Raw genomic sequence first — 21,266 nt, 5'->3', positions numbered from 1 at the left:
GACTGTGAACTTGCATTTCTGTGCACGTCAATAATTTTTCTCCAGTTATTTTATTTGTTTTTAAATAAAAAGACAGCAAAATGAACACAAGTCTATCAGTCACTTCCAATTTTCTGCATTTGCCTTCTTTGATTTTAAGCATCTTTGGATTTCTCATTAAGTTTACTGGGGCATTAAGTTTATGGGGCCCTTTAATATCTGTGGAGAGCACCATCAATATACTGGTCAACACCAGAAGGGCACAGGGGGCAGATCATCTAAGAACAGAGCCTGGTGTTTACTGTGTGCCAATAAAACAGTCGGCCTCATTCTCCTTTTGGGTTCCCGAGGCTGTTAGCCATGAAAGAATTCTGCAGAAAGAATTCTCTCTCCTGTCTATCTTTAAGACTAAATTAGTACAGGTTCTGAATTTTAAAGTTTTAAAAACAACCCAATGAAACCATCACTGGAAAGTTTTAATATCTGCAATAAAACTCAACGACCCCCACTGATCTCAGGGCTTGATGGTGGTACCATAAAATAGCAGAGTGCGTCTGAGACTGCTTCCTTTCTCTACCAACTACCATCTCTAAATGGGTGCTTTGGGATAGAGGGAGGAAGAGATGAAATGGAAGGTAAAGGGAAAACATCACTGTGGAGTGGATCAGAATTCACTCACAAGTGGGGAGTGGAATTAAAGCTGCATAAAGGATAATTCCCTTAATGAGGGATGCTGGTTCTGCTTTTTCCTCTGGGGAAAAAAAATGGAGATGGGTCTAAATAGCAGAGGGTAAAAGTGTTACAGTGACCCAACTGAAGCAGTCATACAAATTGCAGGTGCAATGCTCAGGTGCCCTCCAGAATGTTCTGAACCAAACCTGCCACAATGGTGCAGCCGTATGTAATTACAACAAGCCCTGCAGATGGCTAATGTGGTTCTTGGGTGACACAGTTCTATGAGCAGTGCTACTTTGTAATGGTAGATTGCATGCAGATATGATCAGAATTGTGACAAAAATGGAGAATTATGGTGATCTGGGAAACTAACCTCGTCCAGTTCTCATTTCACAACCAAAGAAGTCAGAGTTAGCCAGTTTCTGGACTCAGTCTCATTTCATCCTACATCATCATTATCTTAAGGAGAAAAAAATTTATACATATAGCTGTATATACACACATATACATACACGTAGGTTGGTATCGGTTCTACTGTAACTCATTCAACCCTCACAAAAATGTCGTCAGTAAGTATGATGTTAATCCCAGAGTACAAATGAGTAAAATGAGCCACAGAGAGACTAAGGAATCCATTCAAGGTCATGCAACCAAGTGTATGTAGATCTGGGATACATACAGTGGCATAAATGGGATAGGCTTCAAGAAATCATTGAGTGAATAAAATACAAAAGAGTGTGATTAGTATTTACCATTTGGTTGAGAAAGTATGTGTGTATGTATGTGCCTATGTCTATCTGTCCACATATGTATTTATATATCTATATGATTATGCATAGATTCATCTATGTGTATCAGTACCTGTATAATTGGCAGTATGCCTAAAAACTGTCAACAGTGGTCGTCCCCTGGAGAAATTTAGCAACAGGGAAATGGATATATCAGAAACTCCATTTTTGTTCAACTCTTTTTGTGCCATTTGAATTTAAACATGTGCTTTCCATGATCTATTAAAAAAATTTTAAAAGTGTATTTACTCTATTGACTGGAAGAAAAAATGGTCAAAGAATACAGTCCAACCTGGGACAAGGAAACAGTTCTCTCCATGAGTGTCTTGGTCCGCTTGAATCCTGGGTCACTTTCTGCAAGGACATTCATGGTTTTCTTGCCAATGAATTCCAAAGCATCGAGACCTCCAGTTAAGACACTTTTGCCCTGCAGATGAGATAATTGCATGAGATTAGATTTTTTACATTTTGCTGTTCTGCAGCAGTCAGCAGCTCCTTGGTAACTGACACTATCTTCAAATATTAAAATCAATATAAAGCCACATTTTTTTCTCACCAGGAGATTTATCATCCATTTAATCCGATTTTCTTTTCCTCGAAAAACTATATGTTATATAATTCATAGGGCATGCAGTGTTATTAAAAAATGATGCTTAGAAAAAAACCAAAGCACACTGGGGATTAATTTTATTTGCTCTATGTATATGAATAGATATGTATCTAAGATCTAAAATTAACAGGTGACCTAATTGCTGTTTTTGTTTGAAAAAAAAATTAACCCAAGTAATAGAGGTTTTTTTTTTTTCCCCTTTTGGAGCAGTTTATTAAAATGTCAAATACTCCTGACTTTTTAGGGAATTCTTTAATTTAGGGCCCTGGAGTATAGGACCCTCGGGCTGTGTCAGATGGCTCTTGCATACTTTCAGGAACTAGCATGACCCACCTATAATTAATAGATTCATGAAATAAGACAGGTTGATTTGCATGTGCTTCTGGCTTTAGAAACTGTTCTATTATACAGTTATCACCCTGGAAATCCCTTTGTCAGCTATTGTTTTCCATTAAAACAATGAAGACTTACACAAACTGTTTAAGTGCACAGAACTGTATACATTTTTGACACATCTTCTGTATGTACGCTCCCACTGCATAACTGTAATTATAATGTGCATATCTGTATTTTTTCCCAATTTACATGAAAATGATCTATTGTAATATTATTATCAATGTACATTTTCCAACCTTCATAATTATATGAATAGCATTGTTCAACTTCACTGAATTAATATACCTTATTAATCATTTCCATCTTGGATTGTCAGACTTTGTTTTCAGATGTGGGGGCTAATCAGTAACCATGCTGTAAAAGAGATTTAAAAATGCACACACTTTGGAGGATGGTAAGGATGTTGGCAATTCATAGGGACACTGAGTAAGTGCAAGCTGGGGGTGTCTGGAGCTTGGGGAAATGGGTCAAGAAAGTTAGAGAATGGGAGCTGGGGATGCTGGAGGCACACTCAGAGCGCCCTGTAGGGTGGCTCAGAAAGGCCATGAATTCCTTTCTGATACCAGATGCTGAAAGAGCTCCACCATCCCCAGTCCCATAACGTTTCCCATGACTACGTGACTTGCATTGCTAAGTGACAAAACATACTTGCTGTTCCTCTTTCACCATGCCCAGTGTAGAGGTCAAGGAGCAAGGAGAGGAGGAGTGATTTTCTGTATTTCTGGGGAGCCCTGACCCCAAAGTCTGGGTAAGATACCCTCCTATGTTTGTCTCTAGCTCCCTCTTCTTCTCACAGTACACTGTATTTGTCTGTTGAGCTGCACCCTGAAAGAGATAGCACCTTCTTGTTTGTCAGCTCATGCTCCAGTGGAGGGGGCTCCATGTGCACAGTGAAGGGCATACATCCCTTTTACAAAATGAATGAGTGAATGAATGAACGAAGGGACATGATCCATATTTCTAGAAAAACTAGCTAGTTGGTTCTAGATTGTTGAAAATATCTTTCTCCCTGACCCTCAGGACAGCTAGCGGCCTCTAGTCAGGTGGGGTCCCCCCTTTTCACCATGCATCAGTGTTTTGGTGACAATGATATGCTTCCTTTAGTAGGAGGGACACAGATTTGTCTGGAAACATTCAGAAATATATCTGGGCTATTACTGTTAAAACATAAGGCAGTGCAATGTTAATAAGTGGTTCTTTTTTTAAAAAAATTTTTGAATGGTTTTATGATTTTTTTAAAATTGAGGGTCAAGAGCAAGAGACCACCCAGGAAAAACATCTGTCCCAGCTCTCAAAGCATCTTTCTCCTCCAACCAGAGGCTGTCCTTGCAGCAGTAGGAAAGGACACTATTCATTCAGATTGAAAAAGGGACCTTCTAAACAGCTCCTTTCTTTCAAACATAAAACTGTATTTCATTTTGCCCTTATTATTGGGATCCAAGGTTACACCTACTCTGCAGCAGGAAGCATAACAAAATCATAATCCAAAGTCACGAGCACGGCCATCTTTCCTCTGATGTATCTAGGTCACTGGTGAATGGAAATATCAAAAGAAGGGAGACACGGGAGAAGGAAACTGCTGAGGACTCACAGTGCTTTGAACCGCGTTGGTGAGGGCTGACAGCATGCCCCGAGAACCTGACGCCGGGGACGCTGGGGGGCTACCTGCAGGGTCCTGATCTGCGGCCACGTCTGCAACTAAAGAGAAAAAATAAAATCCTGCTAGAGTTCATCTTGCTGATCTGAATTTAGGGAGCTTCTAGTCATGCACATGATATAACAAAGTCCAAAGCCCTCCACCCCATGCCCAGAGTCACACGTCACGTACCTGCAGGGACTCCATTTTCGGTCTCAGGTTGGGCCCCTTCGGAAGATCCAGAATTGACACTGTGAATCCGAAGGGTGGCCCCTGCTTTTTCTTTGACTGCGGTCAAGCCGTGACCTGTCAGGAAATATAAATATGGTTTGTGCACACATTAGATGCCTGTGGTCTGAAAATCCTTTGGCTGATCTTACAGAGCTGTTTGAAGTTTTGTAGGTATCCATCGTGATTGCAACAAAGTGGCCCACAGCAGAGGCTTTGGAATCCCTCCAAAGTAGGTTCCAACAGGAGCTCAGCTTCCCCACTGCCTGCTTGAGTGACCTCGGAGAAGCTCTCTGTGACTCAGGTTTACTCAGTGGGTTGTTGGGAGAAGCAAATGAGATAGTGTATGTCTAGTGCTCTTAGATGCCGCATTACTGACTTTGCTTCTCACCCTGGGATTCCAAACTCAAGACAATGCCAATGAATAGTGCGCTACTCTTATCCTTACGGGAGACAAATGTCATTCATTTTTTGATTCCTTGCAGACCCAACACATTGAGGGTGTTAAATATTGGTTGAACTGAAATCAGCTGAGCCTGAATATGCTCCTTCCAAGTGTCACTGCAAAGGGTCTTGAGCTGACATCCCCAAATAGAAAAGCCACATAGGCCATCAAGTGGCTCTGAGAATTTGTCTTAGGTAGCAATGGTCTGAACCAGGCTGAAAGGCATGGGTTTTACTCTACTGAGCAGGGACAATACCTATATTTCTGAAATCCCAGTGCAGCAAGGATTCAATAACTCACTGGTGAATACAGAGATACAGGATGGTTGTCAAATCCACACTGAACAAATTCCAACCCTTGACTTGATAGATGGTCTTATCCCCATTTTGCTCTGGAGTGATTTCCCCCCTTGAGGACCCATCATGAGCTGTGGTGAGTTCCTGAGCCTGAGGAATGAACAGCCCACTGATGGTCCTACTGGTTGCTTAAGTCCTTAAAGGACAAACAGCATGGCTGTCCCCATCCAGTGCTCACCATCCCCCTTGGCATGCAGGGAGAAAATAAAGGATTTCTCCAGAGACCTCAGCTTGTTAAAACACAAGGCAGCAGCAATGTTAATAAGTGGGAAAGGAGTCCCGAGTGACAGCAGAATTCAAGAGCAAAACAGAATGACTCAGAACTAGAAAGCACTTAAAATGACGATTTGTCCATTTCCTGGATAAGAGGATGACACAGATGAGTCCCAAACCCAATGAGTAGTTTTCATAAACTGTGATCTTAACACAAAGAAGGCACTGATATTTACCAAGCATATCCAGTGGAAATCACCTGTCATTATATATTATATAGAATAAATTCTATATTTACTATTAAATAATTAATAATTTTAATTATTAAAGAAACTTTGTAACTTTAATTACAAAGAGAAAAAAATGTGTCTATATTCACAGGCAGATCATTAGACAGAGTTCAAACTCATTATTGAGTTACTTGAAAAAATAAACTGCTAAACCTGGCTTAATTCTAAGCTTCCTATCTATGAATTTCAAGCATTTCAATGGAAACTTTTTGAAGTTTCGGTAACATTCAAGTTATAGGATATTACTTAATCTAATTCATTTACATACCGAGTCCACGTTCCTTAACATTTAAAAAAAAACACATATATTTTCCAAAAGGAGAATGTACATCCAAATCTCAACCCACGATTCTCATCTAGATTTCTGAGAATCACAATCAAGGAATAATCGAGTTGGAGGAGGTTGGCCATCTGCTCCCATCTTCTCTGCTTAAGTCAAGCAAGAAAGGTAATGGCACATCCGTCCCTGAGACCATTTCAGGTTTAATTAACCTCATATCCCTCATCTTCTCTTTGCCCTTCTCCTCCTCTTGCAAGTTAGGGTCATATCTGGTTCTTTCTCCAGGGAAGGGTACCTTTTTCATCTCTGGACACACATGATCACAGATATATGTGCATAGCTGCCTCTTGAAACAATCACTTTGTCTCTGGAAGGAAATACCGTTTACATGTGCATCTAAGTGGAATGTGCCTAAAAACAGACATGGAAATGGGCTGCTACTCTATTTTCTGATTCGCCATTATTTTTAGAAATTTTGTTAGTACAAGTACATCTTTACTGCATTCTACTAGAAATACAAAGTTGAGCTTTATTTTTATGTAAAAGCTGTAATTTTTTCATAGCTAGGTTTAGACATTTTGCCACACCCTACTTTGAAGAGTGACTTCTAAAACTTTACTTAGTGTGACATCTAGTGCCCAGAGCAAGGAAATAATAATATGGAGTTACTGTCACCTTTCGATTAGGAGTAATTAACTTCCAGAGATGTTCACTGGGTTCTACCAGTAAAAACAATAACAACAGATCTCTGTATTAATTTCTTCATGTCATCATGAACCCTAAATATTCTAAAACAAAAAGAAGTCCCTCTAAATTCCATGGCCTAAAGGGGGAATATCCTGAACCCCGTTTCTTATTGCAGTAAAAGGTGAGTACTGCCAAGAATGTTGTAGAAATCATTTTAAAATAAATGTTGCATGATTGGCTGATGTTTAGTTTACCACCTCTGACATGGTGGAAAATAACACAAGCTTAGGGGTCAGAAGTCTGGTGGAGGAATTCCAGTTCTGAGGTTCACTAGCTATTTGATGCGAGTGAGCCAGTTAACCAGGGTGTTCTGCATCTTCTCTGATAGGAGACTTGTCACACCTACTTCCCCGGGGTCGAGATCATAGGGGAGAGGCGGGTGAAACCTCTGCAATGGACGTTTATTAAGCATGTACTATGTTCCAGGCACTGTGCTCAATATTTTCAGTACATTAATTATCTCATTTAATCCTCTCAACAACTTTATGAGGAGAGGGATATTACGAAGCCCATTCTACACCCAAGAAAACCGAGACCTGGTCAAGGTGAAATCATTTACAAAAGGTCCCAGAGCCAGTCAGTGACAGGTGCAGGATTCCAACTTGGTCCTTCAGAGTCTAGACCCACATATGTACCCATTATGTCATACGGAGAAGGTTTTAGATGTCATTTATGTTGATTAAATGTCATTTTAGTCTCATTTCCATACCTCCTTGGAAATCAGATCCTTGGTCAGGAGCTTTCTCCTTTTAAAAAGGGTGTTTTATGCTAAAATGAGCTAGACTTACCATAGCTTGACAACAGAGCAAGGTGAAGGTCACCTCCATGGGTATTAACCTGACTCTAACCCATCCCAACCACACGGTGGGGCGCACAGCTTGATGCTGTAGGATCATTCCTGTGCTGTGCAGACTGAGTTCTCAGACACTGTGTGCAATCTTACATGTCAGTACAAAAATTTTCTTCTCCAGAAGCATTGTGATCTCACCAACCTTCTTCTTGTAAGTTCTACTAAGACCAAAACCCCTTGAAGGGAAAGATGAAAAGTTGATGTAATTGGCTTGTGGGGGAGGTCCTCTCTGACCACGTGGGTAACGTGGGGGAGCAAGAGCAGTTCTTCACAGCAGCCTCATGACTGGTGTCCAGTGGGTGCTTTCCATCGTCTCACCCGCTGAAGGACCCCAAGAAGGAACGGCTAACTCATTAGGAGGATTCTTCTCTTTTACATGTTTTTTAATACAAATTCTTTTTCTTTCCTTTTTTTTTTAAAATGGACATTTTAAAAAAGAAACAAAAAAATCCCATGTAATTTCCTTGATATAACTGGTTGAATTTTGTCCCTAAATTGTTTTTTTGTGGTAAAGTGTACGTAACATAAAATGTACCTCTGTAACTGCTTCTAAGCGTATAGTACGGTGGTAACAAATATACTGGCAATGTTATACAACTCTCACTACCGTCCATCTCCAGAACTCGCCTCATCTTGTGAAACTGAAACTCTATACCTATCAGTGATGCCCATTTCCTCTCTACCATCCCTGGAAACCAGCATTCTATTTTGTGTTTCTGATTTTGACTCCTCTAAGTACCTCACATCAGTGGAATCACACAGGATTTGTCTATTTGTGGCTGACTGATTTTACCTAGCATACTCTCTGCAAGGTTTATCCATGTTGTAGCATTTGCCAGAATTTTCTTACTTTTTAAGGCTAAATAATATTCCAATTGTATGGATAGACCACACTTTGCTTATACATTCATCTGTCAATGGACGCTCGGGTTGCTTCCATGTTTTATCTACTGTGAATAATGTTGCTATGAACATAAGTGTACAAATGTGTCTTTGAGACACTGTTTTTGATTCTCTTGAGTATATAACTGGAAGTGGAATTGCTAGACTATATAGTAATTCTGCTTTTAATTTGTTGAGGAATGGCCATATTGTTTCCCATGGCAGCTATACCATTTTACATTCTTACTAACGGAACACATGGGTTTCAATTATTCCACGTTCTCACCAATACTTATTTCCTTTATTTTTTTTTTTTTGGTATGGAAATTCATAGTTGCTTTATCTGTTTGTTTGTTTGTTTTTGATAGTAGTCACTGTAACAGGCATGAGGGTGTTTTTGATTTCCATTTCCCTGATAATTAGTGAAAATGAGTATCTTTTCATGTGCTTATTTTTAAAATAAAAAATTCATAAATTTGCAAATGCAAAAATTATAGATACATGGACACGGAGGGCGGACCCAATCTCTTTCTGTGTAGACAGCTTCCAGTGGCATAAGAGGCGACAGGGTCTATGAGTTTATAGGAGACTATGGAAATAATTAAGACCTGAAAAAAAATTGTTACTTTAAAACCATGAAAGAAAGTTGCAAGTTAGAAATGGATCAATATTTACTTAATGTCTTCAAAACACAACATTAGGTCAACTCATTTCAACTACTATTCAAATACATTTGACTCACAAAGTTATGTGCAGGTATAATATTGATGAGGGGTGTGGGTGCACACTATTATATTTGCTATGATACAGGAGGGACTTCCAAAATGAGGAGTGATTGAAGCTTCTAAAAGACTTGAAGTCAAACTCTTCCTTCTAAAGATAACAACTCTCCCTTATTTCTTGAGGCCTCTTTCAAGGAAAAAAAAAAACAAAACAAAAAGGCTGTACCGCCACAAGTGTTGGGACCTGGCAATAAGTCGTGGGAGTCAGCCCGTGCAGAGAGCCGTGGCTGCTGTGTGCTGCCTGGGACCCCTGCTCCTCCTCCCCATGCGGGAGCCTGTCTACTGACAGCCCTCAATGGAACGCCTCCCCAGGGAATTGCCCTGGCCAGGGAGTTGGTTCTCCTAAAACTGTACCACAATGACCGGTCAGTGGGGCAGTTGGTGATACAAAGACCCCACCCTGTGCTTCATCGGGGGATGTCTCTGAAGAATCCTCCCAAACCCAAAGCTCCCCATGGGGCAGGTTGCGGCTTCTGCTTCAAACTGTGCTTCACTTCTGCTTCTCTCTCCATCCAGTTCTGCTTCCTAATCCTTTGCTTCTGGAGCCTTGGCACTGTCACAGTGAGTGGAGTGCATGAAATCTCTGCCTCAGTCCCTCTTTTGGGCATCCAAATTAGAATTATGATCTACCCTATTCTTTTTAATGGCTGCATAGTATTCCAATGAATGACTATATCACTTTTTAACAGTTCTTTATGGATGAACAAAGAAACAAAAAAAATCCCATGGTTCTTTAAAGTTTTTCATGGATGGTGAACTCCCTTACCCCTTACAAGTCTTAGTTGAAATACCACCAAACCAACATCTATCCTCACCATCTGCACTCCTAACCTCTCTGATCCGCTCCACTTGTTATATATTTCTATAGACTTACCACCTTCTGGCATTCTATGTAAACTTCCTATTCATTATGTGCATTGTTTATTGTTTATCTCCTTCCACTAGCATGGAAGCCCTACTAGGGGAGGGGGCCTTTGTCACATTTGCTCACTACTTTATCTCAAGTGTCTCTGACAGTGTCTGGCACAGTTAATATTCACCGAGTAGATTCCATTTTGAACACCTTTGTATGTATATGTTAATGATCTTTGCAAAGGATCAACCGTGGGAACAGCTGAGCATTCAAAACTCTACAGGTAATGCTAAGAGTCCCTTTGAAAGTTGCACCCACGTACACTCCCTTTGGGTGAATTGTACAAATCAAGCAATTTAAAAACACTGACTGCATTTCAGACTCCTTTGTCAATGAATTCAAAGTATTACAAAAAGCTGCGAAGAGCAGTTATTTAGGAAAACAGAGTCAATGCTGCTGTGCTCAATTAAAGCTGTCAAAAGTGCATCAAGAAGCCAATCAACCTTCTTTTGGAAAAGTCTTCGCTCTCCATTATGATGGTGGGGGTTCACTCTGTAATCAGATGCTCACATCTCTTTAGGCTCAAGGTTGACAAGAAGTGTAACTGGACTGATAATGCTTGCCTAGCACCCAACAGAAACTCATCCACCCCTGCGTTTTATTTATAGATTGCAAACTCCAAGCATCAATCTGATTACCTTTTCTAGCAACGATCCTTGAGAATTTCCACATCCTCAGCAATGTCACCTTCAAAAATGAATCCATGTGCTATTGATAGTGATTTACACAGGGAAGTGTTCTCACTGTGGTACCATTCTGACAAGTTTGCCATTCTCTGTAATAAACACTGTCATTATTTTTGACAGGGCTGGTAGAAGGGCTTCATTAAAATGTGCAGCAGGAAAAAACTGTGCATCTTGGGAGAGGATGGGAAAAGGGAATCATGGTAATTTTGAAAAAAGTAAATATACAGATCAGATATATTCCATATATACCATCCTGCCAAGCCCAGGTACTCTTGCATAAGGTGTTTAGACTCATAAAACCGTCAAAACTAGAATTTCAAATAAACATTTAGGCCTTTGGTTGCATCTGGATCTAAACTGCTCTGCTGTGCGCGGAGGCTTTGCCTTAGCATGCCTGTCGACTTTCATTTTCATTATTGGTCTATTACTCTTAGCTTAGCGATAAATTTTAAGAATGAGTTGAGTCTCTAAGGAGCTTATGGGAAATCATAGCTAGTGGTTGTCACAACATCATTTTGGAATCATCATCAAAATATATTCTTTTTACATTTTTCTATACTTTTGACCTTTCCTACTCTGGTTTCTGACTGGAATAATAAATATTTTTGTTGCATTTTACAAACTTGTTCAAAGGCACAGGAGACACGTGATCAAGCCTTCTTAGAATGGGATGATAGCATGGCTGCAGAGAAACCATATGCAAGAGTTAAGGCCTCTCTGAAAAGATCTGTTGGCTGAGAAATGTTTGATTTCATATACACATCGGGAAGGCCACTTTTTATCATTTCCCCTTAATCTAGGGTCAAAGGGTGAAGTAAAAGATAAGATAAACAAATACAGAGTAGAAAGCTGGATGCCGTGGTACACTCCTGTGATCCCAATGACCGGAGAGGCTGAGGCAGGAGGATAAAAGTTTATGAGGCCAGCCTCAGCAACTTAGCAAGACCCTGTCTCACAAATAAAACAAAAAAAGAGCTGGGGACATAGCTTAGTGGAGAGTGCTTGCCTAGCATGTGAGAGGCTCTGGGTTCAATCCCCAGTTCCACAAAAAAAAAAAAAAAAAAAAAAAAAAAAAAAAAAAAAAAAAAATCTAGAGAAGCAGGTGGCCAATTTTCTGTATTTTTCCACTTGATGAAGTAGTTACAGATGTCAGCTTCTTTCTACACACAGCTGCAGAATATGGAATCAGCATCACTTTCTACAAGTTGGAAAGGGCCTTAGAATTTCTTAAGTTCTCAGACCCACACTTTTCCAAATAAAGAACTTGAGTCTCACAGAGGTTAAGTGCATGGTGTAGCTAGGCAGTGGCAATGTCTTGTGATGACAGGTTAGTGACACTCAGGACCAGGTCTTTGGTACCATGCTCGTTGCAAGAAAGTGCCACCTTCCAAATCACTCTCCTGCCAACTCTAAACAGTTCCAACTACTGTGACCCCAGTTTTTCAACAATTGTAAGAAGTTTTGTCTTCTGTTTCTAGTGTTCAATGGACAGTTCTGTGTTTTGTTAAGGACTATGTGTTTTGCACTCCTGTCTGCAACTGGAGTACCCTGGGGGTAACATGAGGTTTCTGAGTGGAAATCAATTGCAGTTGAACATGTGGTTATTTTCTTTCTTTGCTTTCCACAGGCAATTTACAAACCTTCAAGAGCTTGTCTACTGCTGTGAGTGCTCTGTTTTCCAATAAGTTTCTTTTCCTTATGAAAATAAACTGTTAATGCTGCAAAGCCCTGGGATTGATATGATGTCTGTATGTAATGGAAGCTGTTTCTCTCTCAGTCCCAAGGTAGGAGCTCAGTACAGGCCATATAATCCAGGAAGGCACACAGATCTTTTTTTTTTTTTTTTTTTTTTTAGTGGTACTGGAGATTGAACCCAGAGCCTTGTGCATGATAGGCAAGTGATCTCCCATTGAGCTACATTCCCAGTCCTTTTAAAATGTTACTTTGAAACAACAAGTGCTGGCGAGGATGTGGGGAAAAGGGTACACTTGTACATTGCTGGTGGGACTGCAAATTGGTGCAGCCAATTTGGAAAGCAGTATGGAGATTTCTTGGAAAGCTGGGAATGGAGCCACCATTTGACCCAGCTATTCCCCTTCTCGGTCTATTCCCTAAAGACCTAAAAAGAGCATGCTACAGGGACACTGCTACATCGATGTTCATAGCAGCACAATTCACAATAGCAAGACTGTGGAACCAACCTAGATGCCCTTCAATAGACGAATGGATAAAAAAAAAATGTGGCATTTATACACAATGGAGTATTACTCTGCATTAAAAAATGACAAAATCATAGAATTTGCAGGGAAATGGATGGCATTAGAGCAGATTATGCTAAGTGAAGCTAGCCAATCCCTAAAAAACAAATGCCAAATGTCTTCTTTGATATAAGGAGAGTAACTAAGAACAGAGTAGGGACGAAGAGCAGGAGAAGAAGATTAACATTAAACAGGGATGAGAGGTGGGAGGGAAAGGGAGAGAGAAGGGAAATTGCATGGAAATGGAAGGAGACCCTCAGGGTTATACAAAAGTACATACAAGAGGAAGTGAGGGGAAAGGGAAAAATAATACAAGGGGGAGAAATGAATGACAGTAGAGGGGGTAGAGAGAGAAGAGGGGAGGGGAGGGGAGGGGAGGGGAGGGGAGGGGGGATAGTAGAGGATAGGAAAGGCAGCAGAACACAACAGACACTAGTATGGCAATATGTAAATCAATGGATGTGTAACTGATGTAATTCTGCAATCTGTTTATGGGGTAAAAATGGGAGTTCATAACCCACTTGAATCAAAGTGTGAAATATGATATATCAAGAAATTTGTAATGTTTTGAACAACCAAAAATAAAAAATTAAAAAAAAAATAAATAAAATAAAATGTTACTTTGAGATAGGATCTGTCTAAATTGGTGGCCTTGAATGGTGATCCTCCTGCCTTGGCCCTTCTGAGTACCTGGGATTATAGGCATGCACCACTGTGCCCAGCTCACCATAATTTTTGCTTGTTTATTTTGGCGCTAGGGATTGAACCCAGAGGTGCTCTCTACCCTTGAGCTACATGCTCAGCCTCCTTTTTTAAGCAGTAGAGTCAGCATCATCTACTGGTTGCATTTGGAACCAGGTAACAAAACCCAGAGGCCTTGGAGCACAGCCTACTTAAACCCAGGTTGATGTTCCAAAGTCAGTTTACAATAACACACCTAAGAAGATGCTGGATAATAAATCCAACCAGAAAGTCATCCGTTGGCAGGTGAAAAACCTTTTTTATTTATTTTTTCAGTGTCAGGGACTGAATCCAGAGCCTATGCACACTGGCAAGTACTCTACCGCTCAACTACATTCCCAGCCTTTATGGAAAACCTTATAAAGTCCAGAAAAGCCCATTGTCAAATGGTTGGATAGACCCACTGGCTAATGAGAAGCAATGGCAGGCAGCTGGCCAGGCCAACCATTGGTGAAGCAGTTATAGGCAGGTGCACCTTTTTTGGGGGGCTCGGTGTAGGGCGGGTACCAGGGATTGAACTCAGGGGCACTTGACCACTGAGCCACATCCCTAGCCCTATATTGTATTTTATTAAGAGACAGTGTCTGAGTTGCTTAGCCCCCTGATTTTGCTGAGGCTGGCTTTGAACTCACAATCCTCCTGCCTCAGCCTCCTGAGATGGGATGGACTCACACTTTTCCAAATAAAGAACTTGAGGTTAAGTGCATGGGGTGGGTAGCTAGGCAGTGGCAATCTGTTGTAATGACAAGTTAGTAGCACTCAGGACCAGGTCTTTGGTACTGTGTTCGTTGCAAGAAAGTGCCACTTTCCAAATCACTCTCCTGCCAACTCTAAACAGTTCCAGCTACTGTGACCCCAAGATTATAGGTGTGCACCACCATGCCCAGGTAGGTCCACCTTTAATGATGCACAAAAAGCACCTGCAACTGTGACCCACAGGACAGATGATTACTTGGTGTGGAATAAACTTGTACTTAAATTAAAAAAAATTTTTTTAGTTGTAGACGGACACAATACCTTTTATTTTATTTATTTCTGTGTGGTGCTGAGGATCAAATCCAGGGCCTCCACACATGCTAGGCAAGTGCTCTACCGCTGGGCCACCACCCTAGCCCTGGTTTTAAAATTTTAATGAGAAAGTAAATCCTTCACCTCTAATAGAACCTTGTGAAGCACCAAATTCATTGTCAGTGGTTTGGAACTTTAATATAATTGGGAGCAGCCAGGACATTTTATTTTATGATATAAACCATGAAGACAGCTCTTTTATGTTGGAGACCACATTGTTTTTTTCCCATGACTTATTCCAATTTTAAAGAAACTTTCAGATTCTCCATTTTTACTTCTTGGCTCAGACAGCAAGCCACTCACGAGACCATCGGAAGGCCACTAGAAGCTCACACATTTTTCCAAGAAAGAAAGATGCCTGCAGGTGCTCACCCTCACCCTGTGAGTACCCAGAAAGCCAAACAGGCTCCTTCACTTCAGTTTGGTTCACTTTGTCATCAGCCTAGGTGGCTTCCAGGCCATCCCTGACCCCCTCCATTAGCAATAGAGAAAATCTGCTCCCCAGGATCTCACCAGAGACTGACATTATTTGGCCTCTAGCAATCTCTCTGGCCTTCCAAGCGGGCTAAGGTCCATGAAGTTAGAGATCGGGCCCCTAAGCTCTTTGTGGCCGTGGTCCACTGAGGTGAGGACCATGAAGTTCTTGAGGGACACCTCAAGGTCTTCCCACCCCTTTTGGATTTTGAAGCAACAATGACTGATCCAATCCATGGTGCACAAGCTCCTCATGGCCCTGAGCTGAAGCCATGTGACCCATGGCTTCCCCGCCCTTCTCCTTACCCTCCACCTTCAAAAATGGCTGCCTTTGCTGAGTTACCTCCGATATGGTGACGTTCTACCCTCAGTTTCCATGAAGAGTGGAACAGGAAGGATCTCTTAACCAACCTGCTCTGGTAAAGACGCTTTCTTTTGTATAAGAACAAACATGGGAAGTATCTTTAAAAACTTAAAACCAATAAAATAGATTTATTTAGATAAACTAAATTTTATCATTTTATCATACACACACACACACACACACACACACACACACTAATAGCCAGGAAGCTAGAGTTAATAGCAGGGCTCTATTATCGTAACTCTATTAGTCTTTATCACATATATTCTTCCTAACTTCATATTTTGTTCTATTTATATTTTAATTTCCAGTTGATGAAATGCTTTCTATCAAGATATCTCAAATTTGTTGAAGGAGTCGGTGAAGTTGTACACTTAAAAAAAGTCAAGGGATGGAAAAAAAAAGATTGAAGAATATATTATAAAAGTTCAAATCTTAATATTCTTAGAGACATTTAAGAGTGGTTAAAAGCCATACTACATGGTTTTCAAATCCCGACCCACACATTCTTGTCTTTGGTGTTAATTTGCTTTGTGACTCAGTTTCTTATTTGTAAAATGGAGAAAATAAGGGCATCTCATGGGTTAAATGTTAAACTCCATCAATATATGTTACAATCAAAATATCACATCCTATTAGGCTTCTGAACTTTATTCCAAAGCAACATGATTGCTCACCTACTGTGGCAGACGCGGATGAGAGCAGAGACTTGCCCCAGGAGCCCCAGCCTGCCCATCCTCTTCCCTGAGGAGGGGAATCCACAGCCTGCAGAGAAACAGATCAGCAGCAGGTCAGCAATTCAGTTTATCCCTAAATGGAAAAATGCCCATTGGTATAAAACAAAGGGAAGGTTTAAGAAAAACCACCACCTGCCGTATCGCACTAGCTTATGGTTCATATGGGTCATAAAAAAATATCTCAACCCACACTGCAGTGTGTACTTTGAAACCAAATTGGTTAGTGAAGGTGTGGGTTTCTGAAGTCTTGGTCTGAAGTGAAGTAAGCCTCAGTTCTCCCATTATTTGGAAGTCAGGGACATGAGCTGTGTCCAGAAAAAAAGATACAACACATTAGAGCCCCAGAGTGATTCGAAAACATTCAAAAGAAACTTGACCCAGGCAGATAAACAAATGTGGTCTTCAAGGTAGGGTGAACTTTCAAACCTCTGGGATGGCAGATGGGATTCTTGGCATGGACCATGGACAAAGTGTCTAAAAGGTACCAATAAGCCTGGAGGTGGGTGGCAGCAACAGCAAGCTTTGTGAGGGAGACACCTTTCTATTTGACCCCTGTAAGTGCATCTCTCACGCACAGGGGAAGACGATCTCTGGCCTCAGTGGATTCAAATTCTTTTGCCTCAGTTTTTAGAGTTGGGACTGGAGACTATGGTTCAGCATGAGCTGTTTGCATGAATAGATAATGCAGGTTGACCCTCTTCTACTCTCTGTGTACACTAAGAACTAAGCGAAAACAGAGTAAGCAGAATGATGGAGATATGCTCAGAGATCTGCTTGGAATTCTAGTAGCTTCTCAGCTCCTGGTTTCCAACCCTCTTGAGACCTGCTCCATTTCTGTCTTTGGGTTCTACGAGATGCCCTTTTTAAAATTTTTTGCTTTTTTTAAAAAAATGTTTTGTTCACTGATATCCCCAGGGCCTAGGAGAGTCCCTAGAATATAATACGTGTTTAATTAATAAATATTGGATAAATAACTGAGGTTTCTGCTACTTGCAACCAATGAGTCCTGACTCAGTAGAGCTACAGCTTTCTCTTACCTCCTGGGAACATACTCTAAGAAACAAGGCAAGAATAAATACATTAGGAGTTAGCCAGATGAGAATCACAGCCTTTTCACTTGAAAAAAAAAAAATGAAGCTGAACATTTGAAAAATACCTGCTCAGCTTGTAGATTCTGCAGCTCTGACCCAAGGCTGGTTATCAGTCATCCCAATGCCCTTTCCCCGGGCTGTCTCCACCCTTGCAGTTAGGGGTGGTCCCAGGAAACAGTTTTCAAGCAATGAAATGTATACATGAGAATGTTTCTGCTTTCATGATGACTCAGACATCTATGGCTAGTGCCAACTCTTCCCCCCTCCCTCTTTCTTGCCCTAGATGGGGATATGATGATTGAAACTGAGCGGTCATTAGGGAAAGGCCAAGGAACCACAGAGTCACTGGTCCTGGCCCTGCTAAAGTACTCAACCGACATAAGCAGCTAGCTACCTAGCTCCATTCTTCCTATTAAATGAGAAAAAATAAATTGCTATTTAATACACCAATATATGGATTTTTAGTTACTTGTACCCAAAGGTGTTAGAAAATATCAAACACCTTCCATCAGTGTAGAGCACAGGTCAAGAGAAAAGGTCATGAAATTAAATTGCCTGGGTTTGGGTCCAAACACTGCCATTTGGGGCAACAAGTTACTCAAGTTCCTGTTAGACCTTCTTCCTTATTACAAAATGAGAGATATGGCAGTATTAGAACTATAAGAACCAATAACCTCATAAGCCTTGTGACGATTAAAAGAAATAATTCAGGGGCTGGGATTGTGGCTCAGAAGGAGAGCGCTTGCCTTGCACGTGTGAGACAGTAGGTTCGATCCTCACCACCACATAAAAATAAAACAAAGATATTATATCCACCTATAAATAAAAAATACATATTTTAAAAAACAAGAAATAATTCATATGAAGTTGTGGGCACAGCGTCTGGCATATAATAAATATTCCATAAATTGTTAGCTGGTAATAATAATAAGAAACTGCATTTTTAAAACTATGAAGCAAAAAGCTTTAAAAGTTGGCTTTTATTTTTTGTTCAGTCTACAAAGAGCAGCCTGTTAACATGAATGGAAATACTCCTGACTATCTGCTTTCATTTTTGGTGTCTACATTGATTTACTTCACTTTGGCAATGGAACCCAGTGACAATTTTATACCATCATGAAGACAGATGTAAGTTGATGATTAATATCACTCTTTCATAGGACAGATCACCTCCGATGAGCAGGAAGAGTTAATACACTTAGGGGTGACAGCTTCTGACTCAAATTTACAATATTTAATAAGTTCTGACAGCTGGTAATTGACTAGCAAATGGAAATAAATGTTAAATGAGTCTAGAAATTTTTTGCTGTATAATAAGTGACTACTTCAATTGCCTTATTAATAAAGTCCTCTGACATTGAGTTGGGACTTTTTTTTTTTTTTTTAAGACAGGATTTTGCCAAGTTACCCAGGCTGGCCTGAAACTCATGATCTTCCTGCCTCAGCCACCCAAATAACTGGGATTAGAGACATGTGCCACTGCACTGGCTTGAGTTGGGACTTCTTAACAGCTACAAAGAATATTTGTTATCAACGGCAAATGCTCACATGACTAAATGTGCACATTTAATATAAAAAATATATATACCAAATGTTAAACATTCATTATAAATTATCTCATCGTGAATATTGTCTCCACTTCAAATGGCCTTGATGTCACTCACATACAGGAAACTACGAAATATGCAGCACAGATTAACTCAGATTTTCATTATCAAATCTAGTTATTTTAAAGCTTTTTTTCTCACCCTTCTCCCCCCTCCCCCGTGCAATTTTCACCTCCTTTAACAGACAACTTCATGTCTTAACTCACAGGGAAAATAAACGAGACGTCTCTGCCCCCTCCCCATGAACTTTCAGAATGTCCTCATACTGTAACAGCAAATTGACATGGATTGATGAAGGATGTCCAATACTCAACTAAAGATCATTTAAACGTCTATAACCACTGTGTGCTCCTAAAAATATAAAAAAGTGCAGAATTTCATCAAGTTCAAAGTGCTTTAAATAGAAAAAAAATACTTACCTATCTAGTATCCCATTTAAAGGTCTCTATCATACATTCATTGGGGCTAGGGGTCTAGCTCAGTGGTAGAATGCTTAGTTAGCATGCATGAGGTTTGATGCCCCCCAAAAATAATAAAATTTATTTTAGGCCATCAAGTTCAAAGGTATCATTAGAAAAATTTATAAATATTCAGATTCCATCCAATTCAAAGGTCTTTAACCTTTATATGGGAAGTATATGTATTAAAGATCAAAGATCAATATAATTATCCTGTTTCCTTGAGAAGATGAGAAATTAGATCCTGAGGCTATCTTATGTACAATGATGTGGGCCATAGGATCTATGCAACCACATCCTTTTTAAGTTTTGTAATTCATGACATTGCCACTCTAAAGGGGGACTCAGTAGGACAGTAGGAGGGTTTCAATTGCTCAGGACATCTGCAGCTTTGTCAAAATATCTGCTGACAATGAACTCAGTTATTTCCAAGTTGTTTTCTTCCTTGTGAGTGCACCTCATTCAACTCTGGGAAGATTTAAAAATTATATGTAGAAAGGTTTAAAGCATCAAAGACAGGCTATTAATATTTGTGTGTACATTTGGTCTTTTCTGTCCTACTAATATTTATGAAATTTGACCCATTTGCCACTTTTTGAAATCTAATTTAAAAGGAATAAATTATTAGACTTCTGATGTTAAGCTGAAATCTTCCTCAGTGTATGCACACCATTATAACATTTGAGAGGTCTTTAAAATCCACTCTATAAATTGAATAGCTTTATAACAATTATTAAGTACTCAGTAAGGCTTTGTATCAGTAGATAAATGAGGTACTTAAAGAGGAAATAAAATACACCCATCACACTTTTAAATGCTGTTTAAAATATCGAAACTTATTTAAGTTGGTAAAAAGGACCAAACATTTCAGAAACCCCTTGAAAGTGACTGTTCAATTTTGCTAGACTTCTAAACAGAAAAGGATCTGTGAGACAAACATAGAGCCTAAGGAAGAATAAGGCTTAATGGATTTTCAATCTTAATAATCAAACACTAATTTTTTAAACCAAATTAAACAGCTAATTAGTTCCTTTTATGCACAAAACATACACACTGGCCTATACCCCTCAAACCCTGTCTAAATATACCCTTCTGTTAATTGGGGACTATGCTTTCCTCTTAGGTACCACTCGCACCCCTCAACTCCCCTGGGTGTGTGCGGATTGGTTATCCCTTCTTCTGGCTTCTCAACCTTTCCTTCTACTGGATACTTCCAACATTTAATCATACACATGATTTATCTGTCTCAACACCAACAAATGAAAATCACAACAAGGAGAAAGTGATTCTTTCAAACTTATCTGGTTTCTGTTCTATAGATTTCTTCTTCACCTCTTAAAAAAAAAAAGTGTCTTTCTGTATCCACTCCCCTCTTCACTCTTCATCTTACCCAGCATGACTCTCACTGCCACTATTTTATGAGGCCATCCTCATCAAGCTCACAGTGACTTCCTTGTTGTCAGAGCCATGGACTCATTTTAGTCTTTTTATTACTTGATCTCTCAATAGCATTTGAAGTTTAACCACTTTTATACCCTTACAGTATTCTATTATCATGGCATCTGTATTAGTTCATTTTCCATTACTAAAACAAAATACAAGAGGCAAGCTATTTTATCAGGAAAACATGTTCATTTAGCTCACAGTCCTAGAGATTCAAGGCCAAGGTGAGGCGCTGGCATGGCTTGGGTGTGGACTTCGTGGCAAATGGT

At 40.0% G+C, this 21,266-nt stretch overlaps 1 protein-coding gene across 2 annotated transcripts in view; it reads right to left on the bottom strand.

Annotated features, from left to right (window-relative positions):
* Positions 1–21,266, bottom strand: part of Fam114a1 (family with sequence similarity 114 member A1) — a 61,995-nt gene that overhangs the window by 26,850 nt on the left and 13,879 nt on the right. For both annotated transcript variants that reach the window (XM_027938775.2, XM_071614214.1), the window contains exons 3-6: positions 16,339–16,426; positions 4,277–4,390; positions 4,040–4,146; positions 1,735–1,869 (exon numbers count right to left, since the gene is read on the bottom strand). In XM_027938775.2, coding sequence (XP_027794576.1) covers positions 1,735–1,869; positions 4,040–4,146; positions 4,277–4,390; positions 16,339–16,426 — 444 coding nt within the window. The remainder of the gene's footprint in view (positions 1–1,734; positions 1,870–4,039; positions 4,147–4,276; positions 4,391–16,338; positions 16,427–21,266) is intronic.

Source organism: Marmota flaviventris, chromosome 7 (assembly GCF_047511675.1).
Source record: "Marmota flaviventris isolate mMarFla1 chromosome 7, mMarFla1.hap1, whole genome shotgun sequence".
NCBI lineage: Eukaryota > Metazoa > Chordata > Mammalia > Rodentia > Sciuridae > Marmota > Marmota flaviventris.
The sequence above is the reverse complement of the archived record's forward strand: the minus strand, read 5'-3'. Positions and strand labels throughout refer to the sequence as shown.